This window comes from Lynx rufus, unplaced genomic scaffold, assembly GCF_022079265.1.
Source record: "Lynx rufus isolate CCGP_SWC_20201006 ecotype Redwood Valley unplaced genomic scaffold, mLynRuf1.p SCAF_5, whole genome shotgun sequence".
Lineage (NCBI taxonomy): Eukaryota > Metazoa > Chordata > Mammalia > Carnivora > Felidae > Lynx > Lynx rufus.
Window position 1 is genome coordinate 89,465,213 of NW_025814867.1, and position 20,464 is coordinate 89,485,676.

The following is a 20,464-nucleotide window of genomic DNA, read 5'->3' on the forward strand; positions in this document are numbered from 1 at the left end:
CATTGTACGAGTATACCACAGTTTATCCATTTCTACTATTCATGGCTATTTGGATGTTAACATTTTTGGCTACTGCAAATAAAGCTGTTGTGAATATCCTTGTACAGATCTTTTGGTAACCATGAACACTCACACCTGGGAATACATTTGCTGTATCTAGAATATATATTTAGCTACTACCAAAAGCTAGATATTTTCTGAATTTATTTTGCACCTTGATGACCAATGATCTACCAAGAACACTCTCATTTCTATTAATAATCTTATAGAAAAAGTTTGTGAAGGGGATCTCATTAGGGAAATAGATCTTGATACTTTTCTCTCTAGATCTCTAGAGTAGTGCTATGTAGAAAACATTGCTTTTCATGTATTAGTTTATTAATTCCAGGTTTCTCCCTTGTACTACTTTGTAGGTAGACTAATAATGAGACTCTATGGGGGCAAATAATGAAGCACAAGATACAGCCCTGCCTAAAGAAGCTTACAGTTTAGTCAGATAGACAAGAGAATGAAAGATAAGCAATATAGTGTAATGTGCAGGTGACATATAACTCATATAGACACTATGTGCTCTGGGATGGTGAAGAGCGGTCATTGGAGTAGAATGATTGGAAAAGGCTTCATGGAAGAGGGAAGCCTTCAGATGAGCCTTGGTGCGTGGGTAGAATTGAGTTGGAAGAATGGTTCATCACAAGTAATGTTATAGGAAGGTGAGAGAAGCTTTTTGGGTGTCTAAATTGACTTGACTGGAATGAAAATTTGAGTTGGAAAAAGTTGGTGGGAAAAGTTGGTTGTGGTCAGGCTTTGGAAACTTTAAATGCCAGGTTAAGATTTTCTTTGAGGGCCCATTGTCTAGATTAAGTACACTTTTATTCTTGGTCTTGGAGCTCTGATTTTTTGAAAAAATGATCCAAGCATTCAAATTTTTACAGACTATTCTGTCTCTCCTATTCCGTTTTCCCCTGAGAGCATGAGCTGGACAAGGAGCAAGGTGAAAGAGTTTTACTGGATTTTTAAAATAACACCCTTAAAGAGGGGTCTTATAATTGAAGGAGAGATTTCACAAATACCATTTAATAGAGACTTTAAAGATGTAGTGTAGATAATTTTTGACTGGAGAACTTACACAATTCATTAACTACTTTTAAAAGAGAATTTGAGGGGCGCCTGGGTGGCGCAGTCGGTTAAGCGTCCGACTTCAGCTCAGGTCATGATCTCGCGGTCCGTGAGTTCAAGCCCCGCGTCGGGCTCTGGGCTGATGGCTCAGAGCCTGGAGCCTGCTTCCGATTCTGTGTCTCCCTCTCTCTCTGCCCCTCCCCCGTTCATGCTGTGTCTCTCTCTGTCTCAAAAATAAATAAATGTTAAAAAAAAAAAAAGAGAATTTGAGGGGCGCCTGGGTGGCGCAGTCGGTTAAGCGTCCGACTTCAGCCAGGTCACGATCTCGCGGTCCGTGAGTTCGAGCCCCGCGTCAGGCTCTGGGCTGATGGCTCAGAGCCTGGAGCCTGTTTCCGATTCTGTGTCTCCCTCTCTCTCTGCCCCTCCCCCGTTCATGCTCTGTCTCTCTCTGTCCCAAAAATAAATAAACGTTGAAAAAAAATTAAAAAAAAAATAAAAAAAATAAAAGAGAATTTGAGGTGATTTTCTTTAGGGGGTGATAGTGGTAAAGCCCTTCTGTAAAGTATATAGTCAATTGAGCTATTTCTGAGAGTCTTTTTCTTCCCTTGTATTTTATGATAAAAGTTTTTGAAGAATCCTATTGCAAGAATTTTTTTTTTCCTTCTTCCACATTAGTATCTTCAGATAATAAGAAATATGTACCTAATGAAACTTCTGCTGGAAGTGAGAGAGACTCATCAGATATACCACAGAATTGGTCATTTCAAGATCATTATAGAATGTATTCACCAATAATATACCAAGCCCTCTGTGAGCATGTGCAGACCCAAATGTCACTGATGAATAACTTGGCTTCAAAGAACAACCCTGATGGAATTCCTGCTATACCCTACCATACCATGTCTGGTTCTGGTTAGTATGAATGATGTTTTAAAATGCATGAATATAAACTCTAAGTTTCCTACTTTTTGTAAAAGCAGTATGAGATGTGATAACTTTTCCCCCTTTTACCTTTTAGAGTCTCAGGCAACTCCACATTCTAGTTATGGCTTATCAACCTCCACCCCAGTCCAGTTACTTCAGCCTCCATCCTGCCCTCCTATGGTTCATTCTGTGGGTACATTTTATACATTCTACAAATAATTATTTGCCTTTAGAAATTGTCACCTTAAGAGAGAAATTTGAATTTACTGATTGTAGTAATGCCCTAGGATGTAAATACTAATTATTCAAATTACTTTTTACTAGAAATATTTTACCCATTCATTAAGGACAATGTGGGAGGGGGAGGGAAAGAGATCAGAAGAAAAAAGAAATCACCCATACCTACCACTTAAGCACAATTGCTGTTAACATATTGATAGAGCACTTTCTAATCACTTAATTCTCTGATTTTGTTTTCTGGTTTTTATTTAAGTTTACTTTCTTTTAAGAATATGGTCATAATTAAATTTTATAAGTTTTATATACTACTTTTTTTTATTTAGCATTTTACTGTGAACGTGTTTCTGTATTAATATATACCTTTTGTAAATTTTTAATAAGTGAATGAATACTCTAGTTAGTGGATATACTGTGGTCTATGTAATTGCTCCCCTATGGTTAGACATTTAACTAATAGCTTTTTACTACCATAACAGTTCTGTAAACATGTTTGTACAAAAGCTTTTTTTATGTTTGAGCTTATTTTCTTGCAATGCAATTTCCCAAAGTGGAAGTTTGTTTCAGTCCCAAGGTGGACTGATTTTTGATGCCTTTAAACCATATGTGATATTTGTAAACAATTTATTGTAGTCATGGCTTTATAATGTTCCCATATTGCAGGGGGAACTAATTAATAAGCTTGAAAAAACTAGAATATTGTGCTGAGGGGAAATCTGGCTTCCTCACTGGTAATCTATAACTCCATTCTGCAGAAGTCATTTTCTAATATTTCTGGTTTCAGTTGATTATAGTTAATGCCTACAAGTCAGTGCTCACATTTTTGAAGGCTTACCTTGTTTTTTTTCTGTCTTTAGGAAGTTCAGACTGATGGTGACAACCAGTTTGCATCACAAGGTAAAACTGCTTCTATGAACTGTACAAGTGTTCTAAAGAATTCCTTCAGTACTGGTCTTGGAGTTCCACGCAGCCTGCCCAAAAGTGACAGACCACCTCTTCCACCATTCCAGCAGCTGGGTCTTGTCAGTGGAATTCTGCCACAACACGAAGTTCCTAAGGAACCAGACCTACTAAAATGTTTTCAAACATATATGAATCTATTGCATTCTCATCAGCACAGTCAGACACACCAAAGCCCCACTCTGTTTCCACCAGCTTTCCTGTCCAGTAATGAAGATAGATGTGCCAAAGAACACATTGGAGAAGTCCCAAGTGAAAGAAAGGATTTAAACATACACGTGCAAGATTCAAGAATAAAGGATGTGCAGAAAGCAAAAAATGTGAACCAGAGTGCTGAAAAAGTCAGAACTATAAAGTATTTGTTGGGAGAGCTCAAGGCCCTGGTAGCAGAGCAAGGTATATGAGCACTTTTAAAATGAATTTCTGTGGTGGTAATGCTAAATAGCAGTATCATATTATTTAGTCACCATTTAAATTTAGAAAAATCAACAGAGTTTGTGATATTTTCCATAGGAATATGTCTTGAGCTAATAAGGAAGTGAGTTCTGCCTATTTTATTGTTTAGATTTTGATCCCTCATGTTTCCTATGGGTTTGAAATGTACAAGAAAGAATCAAAACAGTCTTTTACTTGCAAGCATGTATTCATTCTACTTGATTCCGAAGGACCTTGGAAAGATTCAATCAAAGAGAATTTATAGCCATAAACTTTTAGGGGTTAGAAGACCCCTAAAGATGATTAACTCCCTAGCATAGACTGGTAATTTTTCCTATTTTAAAAAGATGCAGAGATTTTCTTCCTATAATTTCTTTAATAACCAACTGTTGCAAAGGTTTAACAAATCTGACTCGGAGGAGTAATCCAAACTTTTTAATGCCCTTTTCAATTTACTTGTGGGTTTTTTAATTAAATCAAGACAAATGTCTCAGATGGAATTATGAGATATTTGAGCCAAGTTGTATTCATTTGTTTTCATTGTGTGTATATGCTAAATAATGGCTTTCACTTGGAGTGAGTTACAGTTTTGGCATCTTAGAAAACACAGTAATTGATTGTGGAAGCACTGACTGAATAACTAATATTTTCAGACAAAAAGAAATTCCAAATCTTAAAATGTCTTATAGGAAGAACATAGCACTATTAATTTGAAGGCTCAATATATTAAAATCTCTGTGTTTTCAGACTTTCAATTTATCACTATTCTCTTGACCAAATACTGAATCATGATAACAGTAATAATAAGAGTAATAATGTTAGGTATCATTTATTGGATACTTACATGTGCCTGGCACTGTGCTATTTTATATGCATTATCTCATTTAATCCTCACAGCAATCCTATGAGGTATTGTTGTTATCTCCAGGTAACTATGGAGAAGAAATCTAGGCTCAAGGGTTAAGAAGTTTGACTAAAACTCTATTGCTAGGAAATGGCAGAGCTCAGGTCTCTGCCTCTAATGCTTATGATCAAAACCATTCTACAAAGGATTGGTAGGGAACTTCTCAGTAATTGTTTACTATGTGCTCAGATGTTTACTATGTACATATACTTTATATTAGGGGGCTAAAATACCCGTGGGATTGGGGCGCCTGGGTGGCTCAGTGGTTAAGTGTCCGACTTCAGCTCAGGTCATGATCTCACAGTTTGTGAGTTCAAGCCCCGAGTTGGGCCCTGTGCTGACAGCTCAGATCTTGGAACCTGCTGCGGATTCTGGGTCTCCCTCTCGCTGCCCCTCCTCCACTCACGCTGTGTCTCTCTCTGTCTCTCAAGAATAAATAATAAAACATTAAAACACCCGTGGGATTGAGTCACATTTTATAATTTAAAATATACTTTCTACTTCTTTAGGGTATAAGAGAGTTAATATTATAATTATTAAATGTTTTCAGTCGACAGAAAATTTGAATGGAAATGAAGGGGCAAATATAAAAGGACAAAAGATCTAAAATCCACCTACCTGTCTGTTTGCCATCTCTAAAACCATGCACTCTCCACAATTAATAGCAGAAATGGTACTGCTTTTGATGCAACACCAAATAAGGTGTGACTGGTTGTTTTAAATCTACTTTATAATATTAAATACTAAAACCTTATCAGAGAAGATCCTCCTTCAATATTTTGCCAAATTGAATCACCTAAAGAGAATTATTTGCTTATGCCAGGATCAAAGGTTGTGTTGTAAACGTTAATACTGTAATCAATTCTAGGAATCCCTTCAGCAATGATAAGGAATCCAGTAGTCCTTTGGGAATATGAATATGAACTGGGAGACATAGTTATCTTCTTACTAGACTCTTTAACTGGAAAAAAAACCAAAACACTAATGATCCTGTGATTGAAGATTAATCTTTAGTTTACTGAATTTCTTTAGAATTCTTTTGAGTAAGCAAATTCAGGCAGCAGAAAAGAGGAAAATAAAATTTATGTATCAAATTTATAAGTAATCAAGTTGTTTGTTTATAGCAAGTATGTACATATCTGGGAAATTTTCTTTTTTAGTAATATACATAAATAATCTTATCCAAAAGCAATTAATGGTATTGTTTTTATTATTTCTTTGCCCGTACATAGAGGATTCAGAAATTCAGAGATTGATTGCAGAATTGGAGATGTGTATATCTCTGCTTCCAGCAATAAGTGGAAACACAAATATTCAAGTTGAAATAGCACTGGCTATGCAACCACTAAGAAGTGAAAATGCCCAGTTACGCAGGTAAGCATTGTTCTTTGCATATTTTTGTCATTTGCAGAGATGTCCCATAGCCAGAACAAAGGTGCGAAATGAGATATCTAGGACTCTGTGTGAAAAATAGATTTAGTATTTTATTGTGTTTCTACTTTTACCTCTCCATTTCTAAACATTGCCAGCGTTCTCTAACTTCTCTTCTGTTGCTTCTGCTCACTGGTACGTCTTTCCTCCCACCTCCTTTACCTCCATCATCACTTGGTCATAGGGTACAGAGGAAAAATGAAGTTCCTCAAGGTATTTGTCAGGCTAGTCTAGGCTCTGCTGCAATATGAAACTTAAGAATCTCAGTGGTATAGCACGGTGCAAGTTTCTTTCTCCCTCATGCCGAGACCAGCATGGGCTGTCATCCTAGGACGCAGGATTTAGATTCCCTCTATCTTCTGAGGCCACTGTCTCATAAGATAATGTTTTTCAGGGAAAGGAGAACATGGATCTGGCACACCGTCTCTGTACCTCCCAGCCCAGAAGCGACAGTCTCACTTCCACTTCTATTTTGTGGGCTAAAATGGGGCAATGACACATATGGCCGTGCCTAATGTAAAGGTCTGGGACATAACATTTTCCCATACTGCCCCTGCACCCCGGAAGGAAAGGAGAACCTGATGGGGGTGAGCACCAGTAGCTCCACCACACTCAGTCACAGAAAAAACTCACTTAAATTCTTAGATATTTTGTCTTTTGGCTATCATAACTTATGTTGGAAACCATTTGCATATTATTAGCAATATCCTAACTTTGCGTGTTTCAGCGATGACCACCAAGGCCACTACTCCAGGGTTTATACTTTGCAGAGAATTAGAATCCATTTTCAGTGCTTCTGCAGCACTGCAGTGTGAGTGCATCCTGAGAAGGTATTAAGAGTTGTATGAGCTGTAGACATTGTATTGGGTAGGACCTGAAAGGACCTGCACAAACATTTTTAAGAAATCAGAAAGCAGTAAAATAGGATTCCTAGTTGGGAGAGCAGCTTAAATTTATAGATCTGGAGCCTGCAAAGGCATGACACCTAGTGAGATTTACTTGCTTAGGATTATTTCTCTAATGGTCATTAGTCTCTAAGATACTATGATATAAGATGAGGTTGCTGGTTTTAAATTTTAATAATAACGTCTTCAGTTCTGACCTAAGCGATAGCATTAATTTTTCAAAATAAAAAACAAGTATGAATAATAGTAATGGTAATAGCCAGGAGTACTACTAACATTTATTGAATGTTTCTGATGTGCCAGCTTATGTCCTTTATATATGTCATCTCTTTAAATTCTCAGAATGGCTCTGTTGTGTTATTCTCATTTACACATGGTGAAACCAATGCACAGAGAGGTTATATAATTTATCCAATGTCATGTATATAAGAAGATTCAAACCAGGCAGTTTGCTTTTAGAGGCCAAATTATCTTTATTTGTACACTTCGGCATTGCTTTTGCTAGGAAGTAGAATCTAACTTACTTATACTTCAGTACTTCAATATTTAAGTGTATTTTGTGGAACAAAACTGTACTGTAAGCTGTTTGAAAGAAATATGTTTTTAAAGGTATGACTGTCAAGTAATTTTTTTTTTCTTAAATAAACATACCAGAACTTAGTCTCAGACTATTGTCTGTTTTAACATGTGCCGATGGGAAGCATCAGGAGTTCTTATTTATTTTCCTTCTTTAGAACATTTTAGAATTGTTTTAGGAGCTAATTTACAAGCCACTTAGGAAAATGAGACATACTACTTTATTGGTCACTGCTTGTGTTTAATTTTTTAAAAAGGTATTAGTTTGATGTTCAACCACTTTCTTCAGACATGGCACCAGATCTTTTTGGTTCTGTGTCCTTAGAGGACAAAGATTATATAGCATACTATTCCCACTGTTTACTTGACCTTCTAAAAATGAAATTATTGAAAAATAAAGAATTTGTCTGTTTGTCTTTTTAGTGGAATGAGGTTTCCAGGAGAGGTATAGGAAGTTTTGTGCCTCTTTGGTAACTTTATTTAGAAAGAGTCATCTGTAATTTCCATTATACATAGGTTTATTAAAAAGTGTTTTTCAGCATTTTCTTTTTTTTTTTTTTTTTTTAAATTTTTTCAACGTTTATTTATTTTTGGGACAGAGAGAGACAGAGCATGAACGGGCGAGGGGCAGAGAGAGAGGGAGACACAGAATCGGAAACAGGCTCCAGGCTCTGAGCCATCAGCCCAGAGCCCGACGCGGGGCTCGAACTCACGGACCACGAGATCGTGACCTGGCTGAAGTCGGACGCTTAACCGACTGCGCCACCCAGGCGCCCCCAGCATTTTCAATCAAAAACATTTTTTTTTTTTTCTGTCCGGACATTTGGAAACTACATGTTTCTATTTAGCCAGAAAAGTGATCTTTCAGGACTTCTCTTGGAGTTTATTGCCATCTTGTGGCTTAAAAAAATAGCCAGGTGCAATGATTCTATGGTATTTGGGCATGGCAATTTGGGCTGCACAATTTTTATTTGGAACTTCTGATAAAATCCTCAACATTTAGCCTTCCTCGTCCCTTCCCATGAAATATCTATAGTGCCCAATTCATTGTGACCCCCAAAAGCCCTGGCACATTCCCAGATTTCCTGCATGAGGTTTTGCAGGGGTACTACTTCCAGTTAAGAACCATTGAGCTAGAGAGTTCCTTAATATTTATAGGGTAGGTTAGAATTCATGACCACTTCCTGACTTTAGACTCAAGTCTGAGACCACTATGTACTCACAATAGAACAACAACAACAACAAAAATGAAATAGAAGTGAGTGGGAGGAGACATGGGTGGCATTTGGTCTTTGGGCTTAGTCATTTGACAGATGGTACATAATTCTCTCAGATGGAAGCCACTGGAGGAAGAATATATTGTTTATTTGTTTATTCATGTTATTTTTGAGTTCGAAGATAGGGGAAAGCCTGTGAGTTAAGATTTAGATATGCAGAGTTTGTCATTTAGACCATCTGGAGATCTATACGGTAATAAGTAGCAAGATCCAGGATAGATGCAGACTTGGGAGTTACTGCCTGAACACATTTTTGTTGAGTTATAGATTTGGCACTGTTGTAGGCACTGGAGAAAACGGTGATTAAGAACAAGTGATTTGTTAAAAAAAATGAACAAAAAAACCCTAAGTGATTTGTGAAGTGATATGACCTAGGATGGAGCTAGAGTGTTTGATGCTAAGCAAAATTAGTCAGGGAAAGACAGATACAATATAATTTCACTCACGTAGAATTTGAGAAACATAACAGATAACATAGGGAAGGGAAAGAAAAATAAGATAAAAACACAGAGGGAGACAAACCATGAGACTCTTAAATACAAAGAACAAACTGAAGGTTGCTGGAGGGGAAGTGATTGGGGAAATGGGCTAAATGCGTGATGGGCTTAAGGAGGCCACTCCTTGGGATGAGCACTGGATGTTACATTGTAAGTGATGAATCACTGGGTTCAACTCCTGAAACTTAAACTACACTGTATGTTAACTAACTTAAATTTAAATAGATTAATTAAAAAAAAAAAAGAACAAGTGATTTGTTATCAGCGTGTAAGTGGTAAATTCATCAGGAAGGTATAGAGTGCGAACGTAGGCAAGGGTGAACTGGTGGGAATAACAGCTTTTTAGGGAAAGAATACAGGAGGAGGAGACTGTGAGAGAAACCCAAGAAGGAGCAAGTCAGGATATAGCAGGAAAGCTGGGAGAGGGATGTCACAAAAGCCATGGGAAGGAAGACTTATAGGAAAGATCTTTGCATAGCATTCAGACTAAACAGACTGACAAAAGAGATAAAAGAGGGTCGAGAATAAACATCACCAGATGAATGGCTCAAAGAAAACCCAAGAAAACTTGAAACAGTATTCCAAGTTTTAAAGAAATTAAGGATAATAGAATTCTTCTTAAAGGCAGGAAAAGAGAGAATGTTTAAAGGAGAAAAGACAGGAAAAGGAGAAGAAAAGTGAATTAGATGAGGTCAGGAAAATGAAGCAAAAAATCTCACAAAAATGAAAACAAAATAAATATGAAGTCAGGGATCTTATATTCCATTAGGATATTTTTTATATTCCATTAGAACCTAAGTAATATGAACGCTCATTTTTGTTGTTTTTTTAGGTTTTGCTCTTTTCCCCCCAAATCTTTTGGTTTCAATTACTACTAAATTCATAGTTCAGTGGCTCCAACCAGCTTTCACTTATTCTTCTTCCCAAACCCTTTTTCAAAAAAAGTATTGATATATACATACATATATATATATATATATATATAATTGATATATACCTATATATATAATTGATATATATATGATTTTGTGGTAAGCAAACATATATATAATTTTGTGGTAAAATATATATGACATAATATTTGTCTTTTTAACCATTTTGTAAGTATACATTTCAGGGTCATTAAATACATTCACAGTGCTGTGTTCCCTCAACCACTATCTGTTTCCCCCAATTTTTTCATCCCCAACATAAACTTTGTACCCATTAAACAGTAATTGCCTTTCTTCCTTCCCCTTAGCCTCTGGTAATGTCTTTTCTCTTTTCCATGTGAATTTGAGAAGGCTGAATGTTTGTCCCTTTTATTTGCTGCTGTATTTCTAGTGCTGAGAATTGTGCCTAACACTCTGATAAATGTTTGTTAAATGACTGAAGGCATGGTGGATAAGCTTGAAGAAACAAAACAAAATAGAGAATAATTAAAAATTATTGTAAAGAAGATACATATGGAAGAGAAACAAAGAATGCAAAATTTGGCATAATTAGCGTTCCTGATAAAGAGAACAGAACAAATGGATTAAAGATAAAAGATATGTAAGGGTGCCTGGATGGCTCAGTCGGTTGAGCGTCGGACTTTGGCTCAGGTCACGATCTCCCAATCCGTGAGTTCGGGCCGCGTCAGGCTCTGTGCTGACAGCTCAGAACCTGGAACCTGTTTCAAATTCTGGGTCTCCCTCTCTCTTTGCCCCTCCCCCACTCATGCTCTGTCTCTGTTTCTTTCTCTCTGTCAAAAATAAATAAACATTTATAAAAAAAATTTTTTTTAAGATAAGTAAATAATGGGAAATTTAGTAATCTAAAGATCTGTGTCAGTGGATCAGCAGGGCATTCAGGATCCCAGGAAAACTATTATAATGATCCACACCAACACATAAGCTAATAAAGTCACTATATCATAAGGATAAAATAAAATTAACTTTTATAGATACTCAAAATAAAAGCAAATATATAAAAAGAAAAATATCAGGCTGGCCTCAGCCTTTTCACAGGAATATTCATTGCCTGAAGATCTTAGAGCATTATTTACAAAGAGCTAAGGGAAAGTAAGGATGCCCCAAGAATCCCATATGTGACCCAGCAGTCCTTTCCATGTAAAGTCAGCAGTCATAATCTCAGGAGTGCAAGAACTTAGAAAATACAGCACTCTTGGACTCCTTTAAAACGAACAAAAAAAAATATTGAATGGCAAATTCCAATCAACCAAGAAATGAATTCAAATAAAGGAGTGGATTAGAGATGAACATTGAATCTATACATAGAACTAAGACAACTATGGGAATTAAGGTTACAGAGTAGAATGTGTTAGTAATCTTCACAATATAGATTCCAAAATTAATGTTTTTATATCCTATTTCCTTTATTTAAAGTTATCTAGGAATATTTCATGAGGTAGAGAAATATTTGTCTAAAGTTCATTAGTTCTAATTTCACTTGTTACTTTTTCCTTCAGATAAAATCATGTAATCCTAAATTCAATACATAATATTTTAAAATAGTATTTTTTTAATGTTTATTTATTTTTGAGAGAGAAGAGAGACAGAGTGCAAGTAGGAGAGGGACAGAGAGAGAGAGGGAGACACAGAATTTGAAGCAGGCTCCAGGCTCTGAGCTGTCAACACAGAGCCCGTCACAGGGCTTGAACTCACAAACCGTGAGATCCTGACCTGGACCGAAGTCGGCCACTTAACTGACTGAGCCACCCAGGCACCTATAAAATAGTATTTGTAATATTATCCTATAATTTAAAAATTCTGTTTGGCTGATTTTTTCCTCTTTCTATAGGCTTAAAAAATGTCTAAATGATATCCAACAAGTAGTGATTATTATTTCTGCTTAGAATTGTGCTAGAGGTTCTAACTAGTAAAATAAGGCAAAAAAAGGAAGTAAAAGTCTTTTATTTATTTAATTTTTTTAATGTTTTTGTAATGTTTATTTATTTTTGAGAGAGAGAGAGAGAGACAAAGCATGAGTGGGGGAGGGGCAGAGAGAGATGGAAACACAGAATTCGAAGTAGACTCCAGGATCTGAGCTGTCCACAACAGAGTCCGATGCGAGGCTCAAACTCATGAGCTGTGATATCCTGACCTGACTTAAGGATCCTCAAGTCCAACACTTACCCAACTGGGCCACCCAGGTGCCCCTATAAAAGCCTTTTAAAGTACAGGCTGTATTATTCACAGGTGACATGATAGTCTTTGTAGAAAATACTACAGAACCTACAAAAAAGCAACTAAAATTAATAAATGAGTCTAGCAAGGTTGTAGGATATGAGATCAATATACCGTAGGCAATTATATTTTTATATACTGGCAATGAACAATTTGAAATGAAATTTAAAAACAATACTTTTAATAGTATGGTCAAAAAATATGATCAATTTAGGGGTAAGTTTGATTAAAAACGTTTGAGACCTGTATACTGAACATTATAAAACATTGCTGAGAGAAATTAAAGAAGACCTATATAAGTGAGAAATAAACCAGATGCATAGATTAAAAGACTTATTATTGTTAAGATGTTAGTTCTCCCCAAATTGATCTATAGATTCTATGTAATTGTGGTCAAAATCCCAAGAGGTTTTTCTCTAGAAAGGTGATTTGAAAATTTATATGGAAATTCAAAGAATCTAAAATAACCAAACCAAAACAACTTAAGGAAAGGAGAATAAAATTGGTACTATACTATTTCAAGACATAAAGTTATAGTAATCAAGACAGTGTGGCATTGGCGTAAGGAGAGACATGTATAATTGAAACAGAATGGAGTCCAGAAATAAACTCACACACAAAGATAACCAATTCTTGACAAAGATGCCAGGGAAATTCAATGGGGAAAGAAAGAATAACCTTTTCAATAAACAGTGCTGGAACAATTGGAGAGCCATATACAAAACAAAAACAAAAACAAAAAAAGGAAAGAAAAAAAAAAACACTTCAAACTTTACCTTACACCACATATAAAAATTAACTTGAAATAAATCACAAGTCTAAATGTATAACTAAAATATACAGAACTTATAGAAAAGATAAAAAAAATCTTAGTCATTCTGGGTTAGAAAAGATTTCTTAAATATAACGAAAAATATAAGTAGAAAAAATTTATAAGTTGGACTTCATCAAAATATAAAATTTGCTCTTCAAAAGACACTATTACTAAAAGTGAAGAGGCAAACAACAGAGAATATTTGCAATACATTTAATGAAGGACTTATACATATAGGACATATGAAGAACTGTTACAACTCAAAAAACTGGCAAAGTATTATAATGGACACTACATCAAAGAAGATAGATGGATATCAAATAAGCACATGAAAGTATCTCATCATTAATCATTAGGAAAATGCAAACTAAAACCATGATGAGATAACACTACATATCCATTAGAATGGCTAAAAATTCAAAAGACTATACCAGATGTAAGGATGTGGAGGAACTGGCACTTGCATAATTTACTGGTGGGAATATAAAATGGTATGAATACTTTGGAAAATAGTTTGGTAGTTTCTTAGAAATTAAACATAAACCACATGATCCAGTCATTTTGTTCTTAGGTATGTATTCAGAGAAGTAAAAGCATATGTCCACATAAATGCTTACTTGTGAATGTCCATAAGTAAACAAGCTAAATGTCTGTTAGCAGGTGAATGGATAAACAGATGATGGTATGTTCACACAATAGAATACCATTCAGTAGTGGAAAGGAAAGAACTATTGATATGTGCAACAGCATGGATGAGTCTCAAAATCATTATGCTGAATGAAAGAAGGCGGGATAAATATGTATCATATGATTCTATTTACAATATAATTGTAGGGGTGCCTGGGTGGCTTAGTTGGTTAAGCATCCAACTCGATGTCAGTTCAGGTCATGATCTCACAGTCATGGGATTGAGCCCCACATGGGGCTCCATGCTGGGCATGGAGCCTGCTTGAGATCCTCTCTCTCCCTGTTTCTCTGTTCCTCCCCTGCTCATGCTCTTTCTCTCTCTCTCAAAACAAAACAAAACAAAACAAAAAACTAATATAATTGTATACTATATAAATATATAGTATAAAGTTCCAGAAAATGCAAACTAATTTATAAATTAATGGTTGTTTGGGAAGGGGATATTTTGAAATGGAGCATGTGGAAATTTTGGGGTGTGATGAATATAGTAATTGTGGTAATGGTCCCACCACATCATATGTTAAAACTAATCAAATTATATACTTCAAATATGTGCAGTTTAATATGTTTTATTTTAATAAAGCTGTATTTAAAAACAATGAGTACACTGAAAAAAGAAATATTTGCCTAAATGTCAGCAGTTCTTTTCCTTTGTTTAAATCAAGTATATGAAAATATAATACATAATATTTGCTAAAAACATGTGCAACTATTTAAAAAGATTTGTCATATCATTTTTTTATAGAATAGTCATGTTTTATTTTTTTTAATGTTTGTTTATTTTTGAGAGAGACAGAGTGTGAGTGGGGGAGGGGAGGAGAGAGATGGAGACAGAATCCGAAGCAGGCTCCAGACTCTGAGCTGTTAGCACAGAGCCCGATGTAGGGCTTGAACTCATGAACTGTGAGATCATGACCTGAGCCGAAGTCAGACACCCAACCGAGTGAGCCACTCCAGGTGCCCCTAGATCAATTATGTTTTAAAAGTCTGGCTTTGAAAACTGGGAATGAGAGGGAAGGAGAATAGGTAACTGTACAGTTGGGTTGGAGGGAATATCTTCTTAAATATGGGGGCTGTTTTGTTAATATTCTCAGCTAAGGCACATGAGCCAGTAAAGAGTGAGAAGCTGTAGGTGCAGAAGAGAAAAGGAGCACCTGTGGAATAGGAGCAGAGTCCTTTAAGGTAGAGGAAGAAATGGGATCGAGGCAGTTGATGAGGTTCCCCTTCTCTAAGACTAGAAGAAAGAGGTGAGGATTAGTGTATATATATGGATACATTTGTACACCCTGGGCAGAAGGATAACAGTTTGTCCCCAAGCCATATTATTTTTAGTGAAAACAGGAAAGTATCCTACTGAGAGTTGGAGGATAGGAATGACAGGCTTACAGTGAGGGATGAGAGTTTAGGCTGGTCATATAAGGGAAGAAGAGAAGAAATTGACCATGGATGTACAAAAAGATTGTCAAGCAAAGCTTCTGTCACATACTTGGTGTGTAAGAGGACCTCAGTACCTTCTGTTTTCCTAGAAAATACCAAAAGCAGCATTCTAGTTGGAGTTGCAGATTGCCAGTCTCTGTTGCCTTTTCTAGATTCTCACTCTTTATTATAAAGGGGAAATTTCAGAAAAGTAGAATTGTATTGAAACAAACATGGGATTGTATTATACTGTTGTTCTTCTGTAGCTTGCTTTTTTTCATTTTATAATGTGTCTGGAAGATATTTCCATGTCAGTACATGTAGATATCTCTTTTTATTTTTTTTTTTTATTTTTTTTATTTTATTTTATTTTATTTTTTTAATTTTTTTTTTTTAACGTTTATTTATTTTTGGGACAGAGAGAGACAGAGCATGAACGGGGGAGGGGCAGAGAGAGAGGGAGACACAGAATCGGAAACAGGCTCCAGGCTCTGAGCCATCAGCCCAGAGCCTGACGCGGGGCTCGAACTCACGGACCGCAAGATCATGACCTGGCTGAAGCCGGACGCTTAACCGACTGCGCCACCCAGGCGCCCCTAGATATCTCTTTTTAAAAACAACACCTGTGTATTAGTATTTCTTACTATAGATGTACCATAATTTATATGGCATTTTAAGTTATTTCTAACTTCTCGCTATTAAATATTGCTATTGTGAACATCTTTGTATATATCTAAAGATTGTAGATGCTTTTGCACATGTACTACCGTTGACCCTTGAGCAATGCAAGAGTTAGGGGTCCTTACACCCTACAAAGTAAGAAATCTGTGTGTAACTTTTGATTCCCCCAAAACTTAACTACTAATAGCCTACTATTGACCAGAAGCCTTATCAATAACATTGAATGTATTGTTGACTAACATATATTTTGTATGTTATATGTATTATGTACTATATTTTTGCAATAAAGAAAGCTAGAAAAAAGAAAATATTAAGAAAATCATAAGGAAGAGAAAATACATTAACAGTACTGCACTGTGTTTATCAAAAATCTGTGGATAAGTAGACCTGCACAGTTGAAACCCATGTTATTCAAGGCTCAATTATATTTCTAGGCTAGATAATTTAGAGTTAGAATTATTTTGTTAAAGATAATAAACATTTCACATTAACATTTCACATTACAGATAATACATTTTCACAGTATCACATTGGATACTGTCAAATTGCCGTTCAATTGGTTATATCAGTAGGCTCTCACCAGTCGAGAATTAATTTGCCTCACCAACAAATAATGTTATTTCTTTTCATTTTTGTCAATCCTGTGGCCATAAAATATCTCCTGTTTTAAATTTGCATTTCTTCATATTAGTGACGCTGAGCATTTTTCATATGCTTATAAGCCATTTCTATTTCTTATGTGAATTGCCTGTTTTTATTGCCTTTCTTACCGATTTGCAGGAGCTCTTTAAGTGTTATGGATCTTTTGTCTTTTATATATGTGGCAGGTATTGTCTTCCAGAATGTTAATTCTAGAACAAGTTTTAAATTTTGATACTGTTAAATCTTTTATTCTTTTCCTTGATGGTTGCTGGGTTTCGAATCTTGCTTAGAAATGCCTTCCCCACTTCAAGATTATGTAGATTTCTACCTAAAGCTTGTATAGTTGCTCTTGTTTGTTTGTATATTTTCTGTATACCTCTTTCATCTATCTGGAATTAATACATGCAAGTGATGTGAGGTAGAGCACTATAATTTTAGATTCAGTAACAAAAATAAATATTTTAGTACAGAATTATGTTCAGGTAATTAATTTTGGAAAGATAATAGAGACAACTTTTTTTCAGCATTAACTTCCTAGAAGTAAACATTTTTGTAGTTCCTTTTGTATGTTCCTATTTGTGAGGGGACTACACATTGTAAAGTTCACTGTAGGGCAAAGTTGCTGCTTCTTAGCATTCTGTCTTTTAAAATAAGGCCATTACATTTTCCATCTAATAAAGAAATTATTAGAAACATAGATTTGCATTTCCCAATTTTTTCAATGTATGACAGACCAAGCAAATACATGTCTGATAACAGTCAGTCCCTGTAGGTGTTCTAGTGCATAGTTAGATCTTTTAAAGAGTACATTGTTACTACAGTAATGAAAATACAGAGAAGGAAGACAGAAGAAGAAAATAGCAAGAGGAGATAGGAAACGTAAAAAAAAAAAAAAAGACAAAGAAATCATTGAGAGAAGGAAAAAAGAAGAATAAGAGAAAAGTCAGCCTTTTTCTTGTGAGGGGAGAGTTTAATGTTGTCCCAGGCAATCTTTTCAAAAATATCACATTAAAAAAAAAAAAAAAAAAAGCTGTATACATAGTAGCAGTGATGTGGTTTTGTTGTTTTGTTTATTTGGTTTTTGTCTTTTTTTCTGGGGATGAGATGGACTTCTGCTATCCTAAGTGGGTACTGTCTTTCATGCTCTTTTTTATTTTTTATTGTTTTAATCTTTTTTTTCAACATCAGTGTTCTCTTTAATCCCCACCCCTGAGCGAAATAAGTCAGAGGAAGACAAATACCATATGATCTCACTCATGTGGAATTTAAGAAACAAATGAGCAAAGAGAGAAAAAGAGACAAATCAAAAAACAGACTCTCAATTACAGAGAAGAAACTGATGGTTAGGAGAGGGGAGGTGTTATCCTTTTTAACAGGCTGTTAGATGTACACTGTTAAATGAGTTTGGGAATCATGTTTCTTTATTATTTCGTTTAGGCAACTGAGAATTTTAAACCGACAACTTAGAGAACAAGAAAAAACTCAAAAGGCACCTGGTTCTCTGGAATGCAACCTTGAATGTAGGTAAAAGAACTTTAAGAACTGATGATAAATTCTTTGTGGTTCTGGAAATACTGATAAAGAATTGAGCTTTCTTAATTATTTTGTCATAAGAGGACTTTCTTTTAATCTACATTTGAAAAAATAGGAATAATACCCTTATTAAAAATTAAAATAGCACAGAAACAAAAATAGAAGATCTGTGCTATTATGTCCCAATAATACACCCCTATTTCTTTTTTAAAAGGCTGTACTTCCTTTCACATGTCTTCTGTTCATATAGAATTAATGTGTTTCATAAATACTGAGTTCCTACTGTATGCCAGGCACTAATAGAACTATATATGTATTTTATTTTATCTTTTTTAAAAATGAGATTACACTCGATATGCTCTTCTGTAGCTTGCATTTATTCACATAACATGTAGGGAGCATTTTTCTTTTTTTTCCTTTCTTGTTCAGGTTTTTATTTAAATTCCAGTTTGTTAGTGTACAGTGTATTGTTAGTTTCAGATATAAAATTTAGTGACTCATCACTTACATACAATACCCAGTGCTCATCACAAGTGCCCTCCTGAATACCCATCACCAATTTAACCCATTCTCCCACCTGCCTCTCCTCCAGTAACCCTTAGTTTGTTCTCTATTGTTAAGAGTCTGTTTCCTGGTTTGCCTCCCTTTTTTTCCTATGTTCATCTGTTTTGTTTATTAAATTCCACATATGAGGGGCGCCTGGGTGGCGCAGTCGGTTAAGCGTCCGGCTTCAGCCAGGTCACGATCTCGCGGTCCGTGAGTTCGAGCCCCGCGTCGGGCTCTGGGCTGATGGCTCAGAGCCTGGAGCCTGTTTTCGATTCTGTGTCTCCCTCTCTCTCTGCCCCTCCCCCGTTCATGCTCTGTCTCTCTCTGTCCCAAAAATAAAATAAAACGTTAAAAAAATTTTTTTAAAAAAAAAATTCCACATATGAGTGAAATCATATGGTATTTTCTCTCTCTGACCGATTTACTTTGTTTATCATTGATACTCTCTGGCTCCATCCACGTCATTGCAAATGCAAGATTTTATTCTTTTTTATGGCTGAGTAATATTCCATTGTGTATACATACACACACACCGCATCTTCTTTATCCATTCATCAGTAGATGGCCATTTGGGCTTTTTCCATAATTTGGCTGTTGTTGATAAGGCTGCTGTAAACAACAGAGTGCATGTACCTCTTTGAATCGGTATTTTTGTATCTTTTGGGTTAATACATAGTAGTGCAGTTGCTGGATCATAGGATAGTTTTATTTTATTTATTTATATATTTTTTTAATGTTTATTTTTATTTTTGAGAGAAAGAGAAACAGAGTGCAAGTGGGGGAGGGGCAAAGAAAGAGGGAGACACAGAATCAGAAGCAGGCTCCAGGCTCTGAACTGTCAGCACAGAGCCTGATGTGGGGTTCAAACCCATGAACCGTGAGATCATGACCTGAGCCGAAGTGGGTGCTTAACGAACTGAGCCACCCAGGCACTCTTGGCTTTATTTTTAACTCGTTGAAGAACCTCCATACTGTTTTCCAGATAGGCTGCACCTGTTTGCATTCCCACCAACAGTGTAAGAGTGTTCCCCTTTCTCTGCAACCTCACCAACACCTGTTTCCTGTGTGGTTCATTTTAGCCATTCTGACAGGTGTGAGGTGATATCTCATTGAGTTTTTTAAATCTATTTTGAGAGAGAGAAAGAGAGTGTGCATGTGTGAGCAGGGGAGGGGCAGAGAAAGAGGGAGAGAGAGAATCCCAGACAGACTCTGCACTCTCAGCATGGGGCCCCATGTGGGGCTCGAACTCCCAAAACATTGAGAGAACAACCTGAGCTGAAATCAAGAGTCAGAAGCTTAACTGACCAGGCACCCCTCTCATTATAGTTTTGATTTGTATTTTCCTGATGATGAGTGATGTTGAGCATCTTTTCTGTTAGCCATCTGTATGTCATCTTTGGAAAAATGTCTACTCATTTCTTCTGCCCATTTTTTAAGTGGATTATTTGTTTTTTGGGCGTTCAATTTTGTGAGTTCTTTATGTATTTTGGATACTAATCCTTTAACCAATATGTCATTTGCAGATATCTTCTCCCACTGTGTAAGTTGCTTTTTAGTTTTGTTGATTGTTCCTTCACTGTACAGAAGCTTTTTATTTTGAAGTAGTCCCAATAGTTTATTTTTGCTTTTGTTTCACTTGCCTCAGAAGACATATATAGTAAAAAGTTGCCATGGCTGATGTTAAAGAGGTTACTGCCTATGTTCTCCACTAGGATT

The 20,464-nt window shown here is 35.9% G+C and overlaps 1 protein-coding gene across 2 annotated transcripts in view; it reads left to right on the forward strand.

The window, feature by feature from the left end:
• The window catches only part of CCDC14 (coiled-coil domain containing 14), a 54,235-nt gene that overhangs the window by 16,772 nt on the left and 16,999 nt on the right, over positions 1–20,464 (forward strand). The window contains exons 6-11 of one of the 2 annotated variants that reach the window (XM_047100218.1): positions 1,792–2,028; positions 2,135–2,229; positions 3,135–3,174; positions 3,433–3,633; positions 5,809–5,950; positions 18,107–18,189. In XM_047100218.1, coding sequence (XP_046956174.1) covers positions 1,792–2,028; positions 2,135–2,229; positions 3,135–3,174; positions 3,433–3,633; positions 5,809–5,950; positions 18,107–18,189 — 798 coding nt within the window. Of the gene's footprint in view, positions 1–1,791; positions 2,029–2,134; positions 2,230–3,134; positions 3,634–5,808; positions 5,951–18,106; positions 18,190–20,464 lie in introns of both variants that reach the window. The other variant, XM_047100217.1, reaches the window with a different exon arrangement.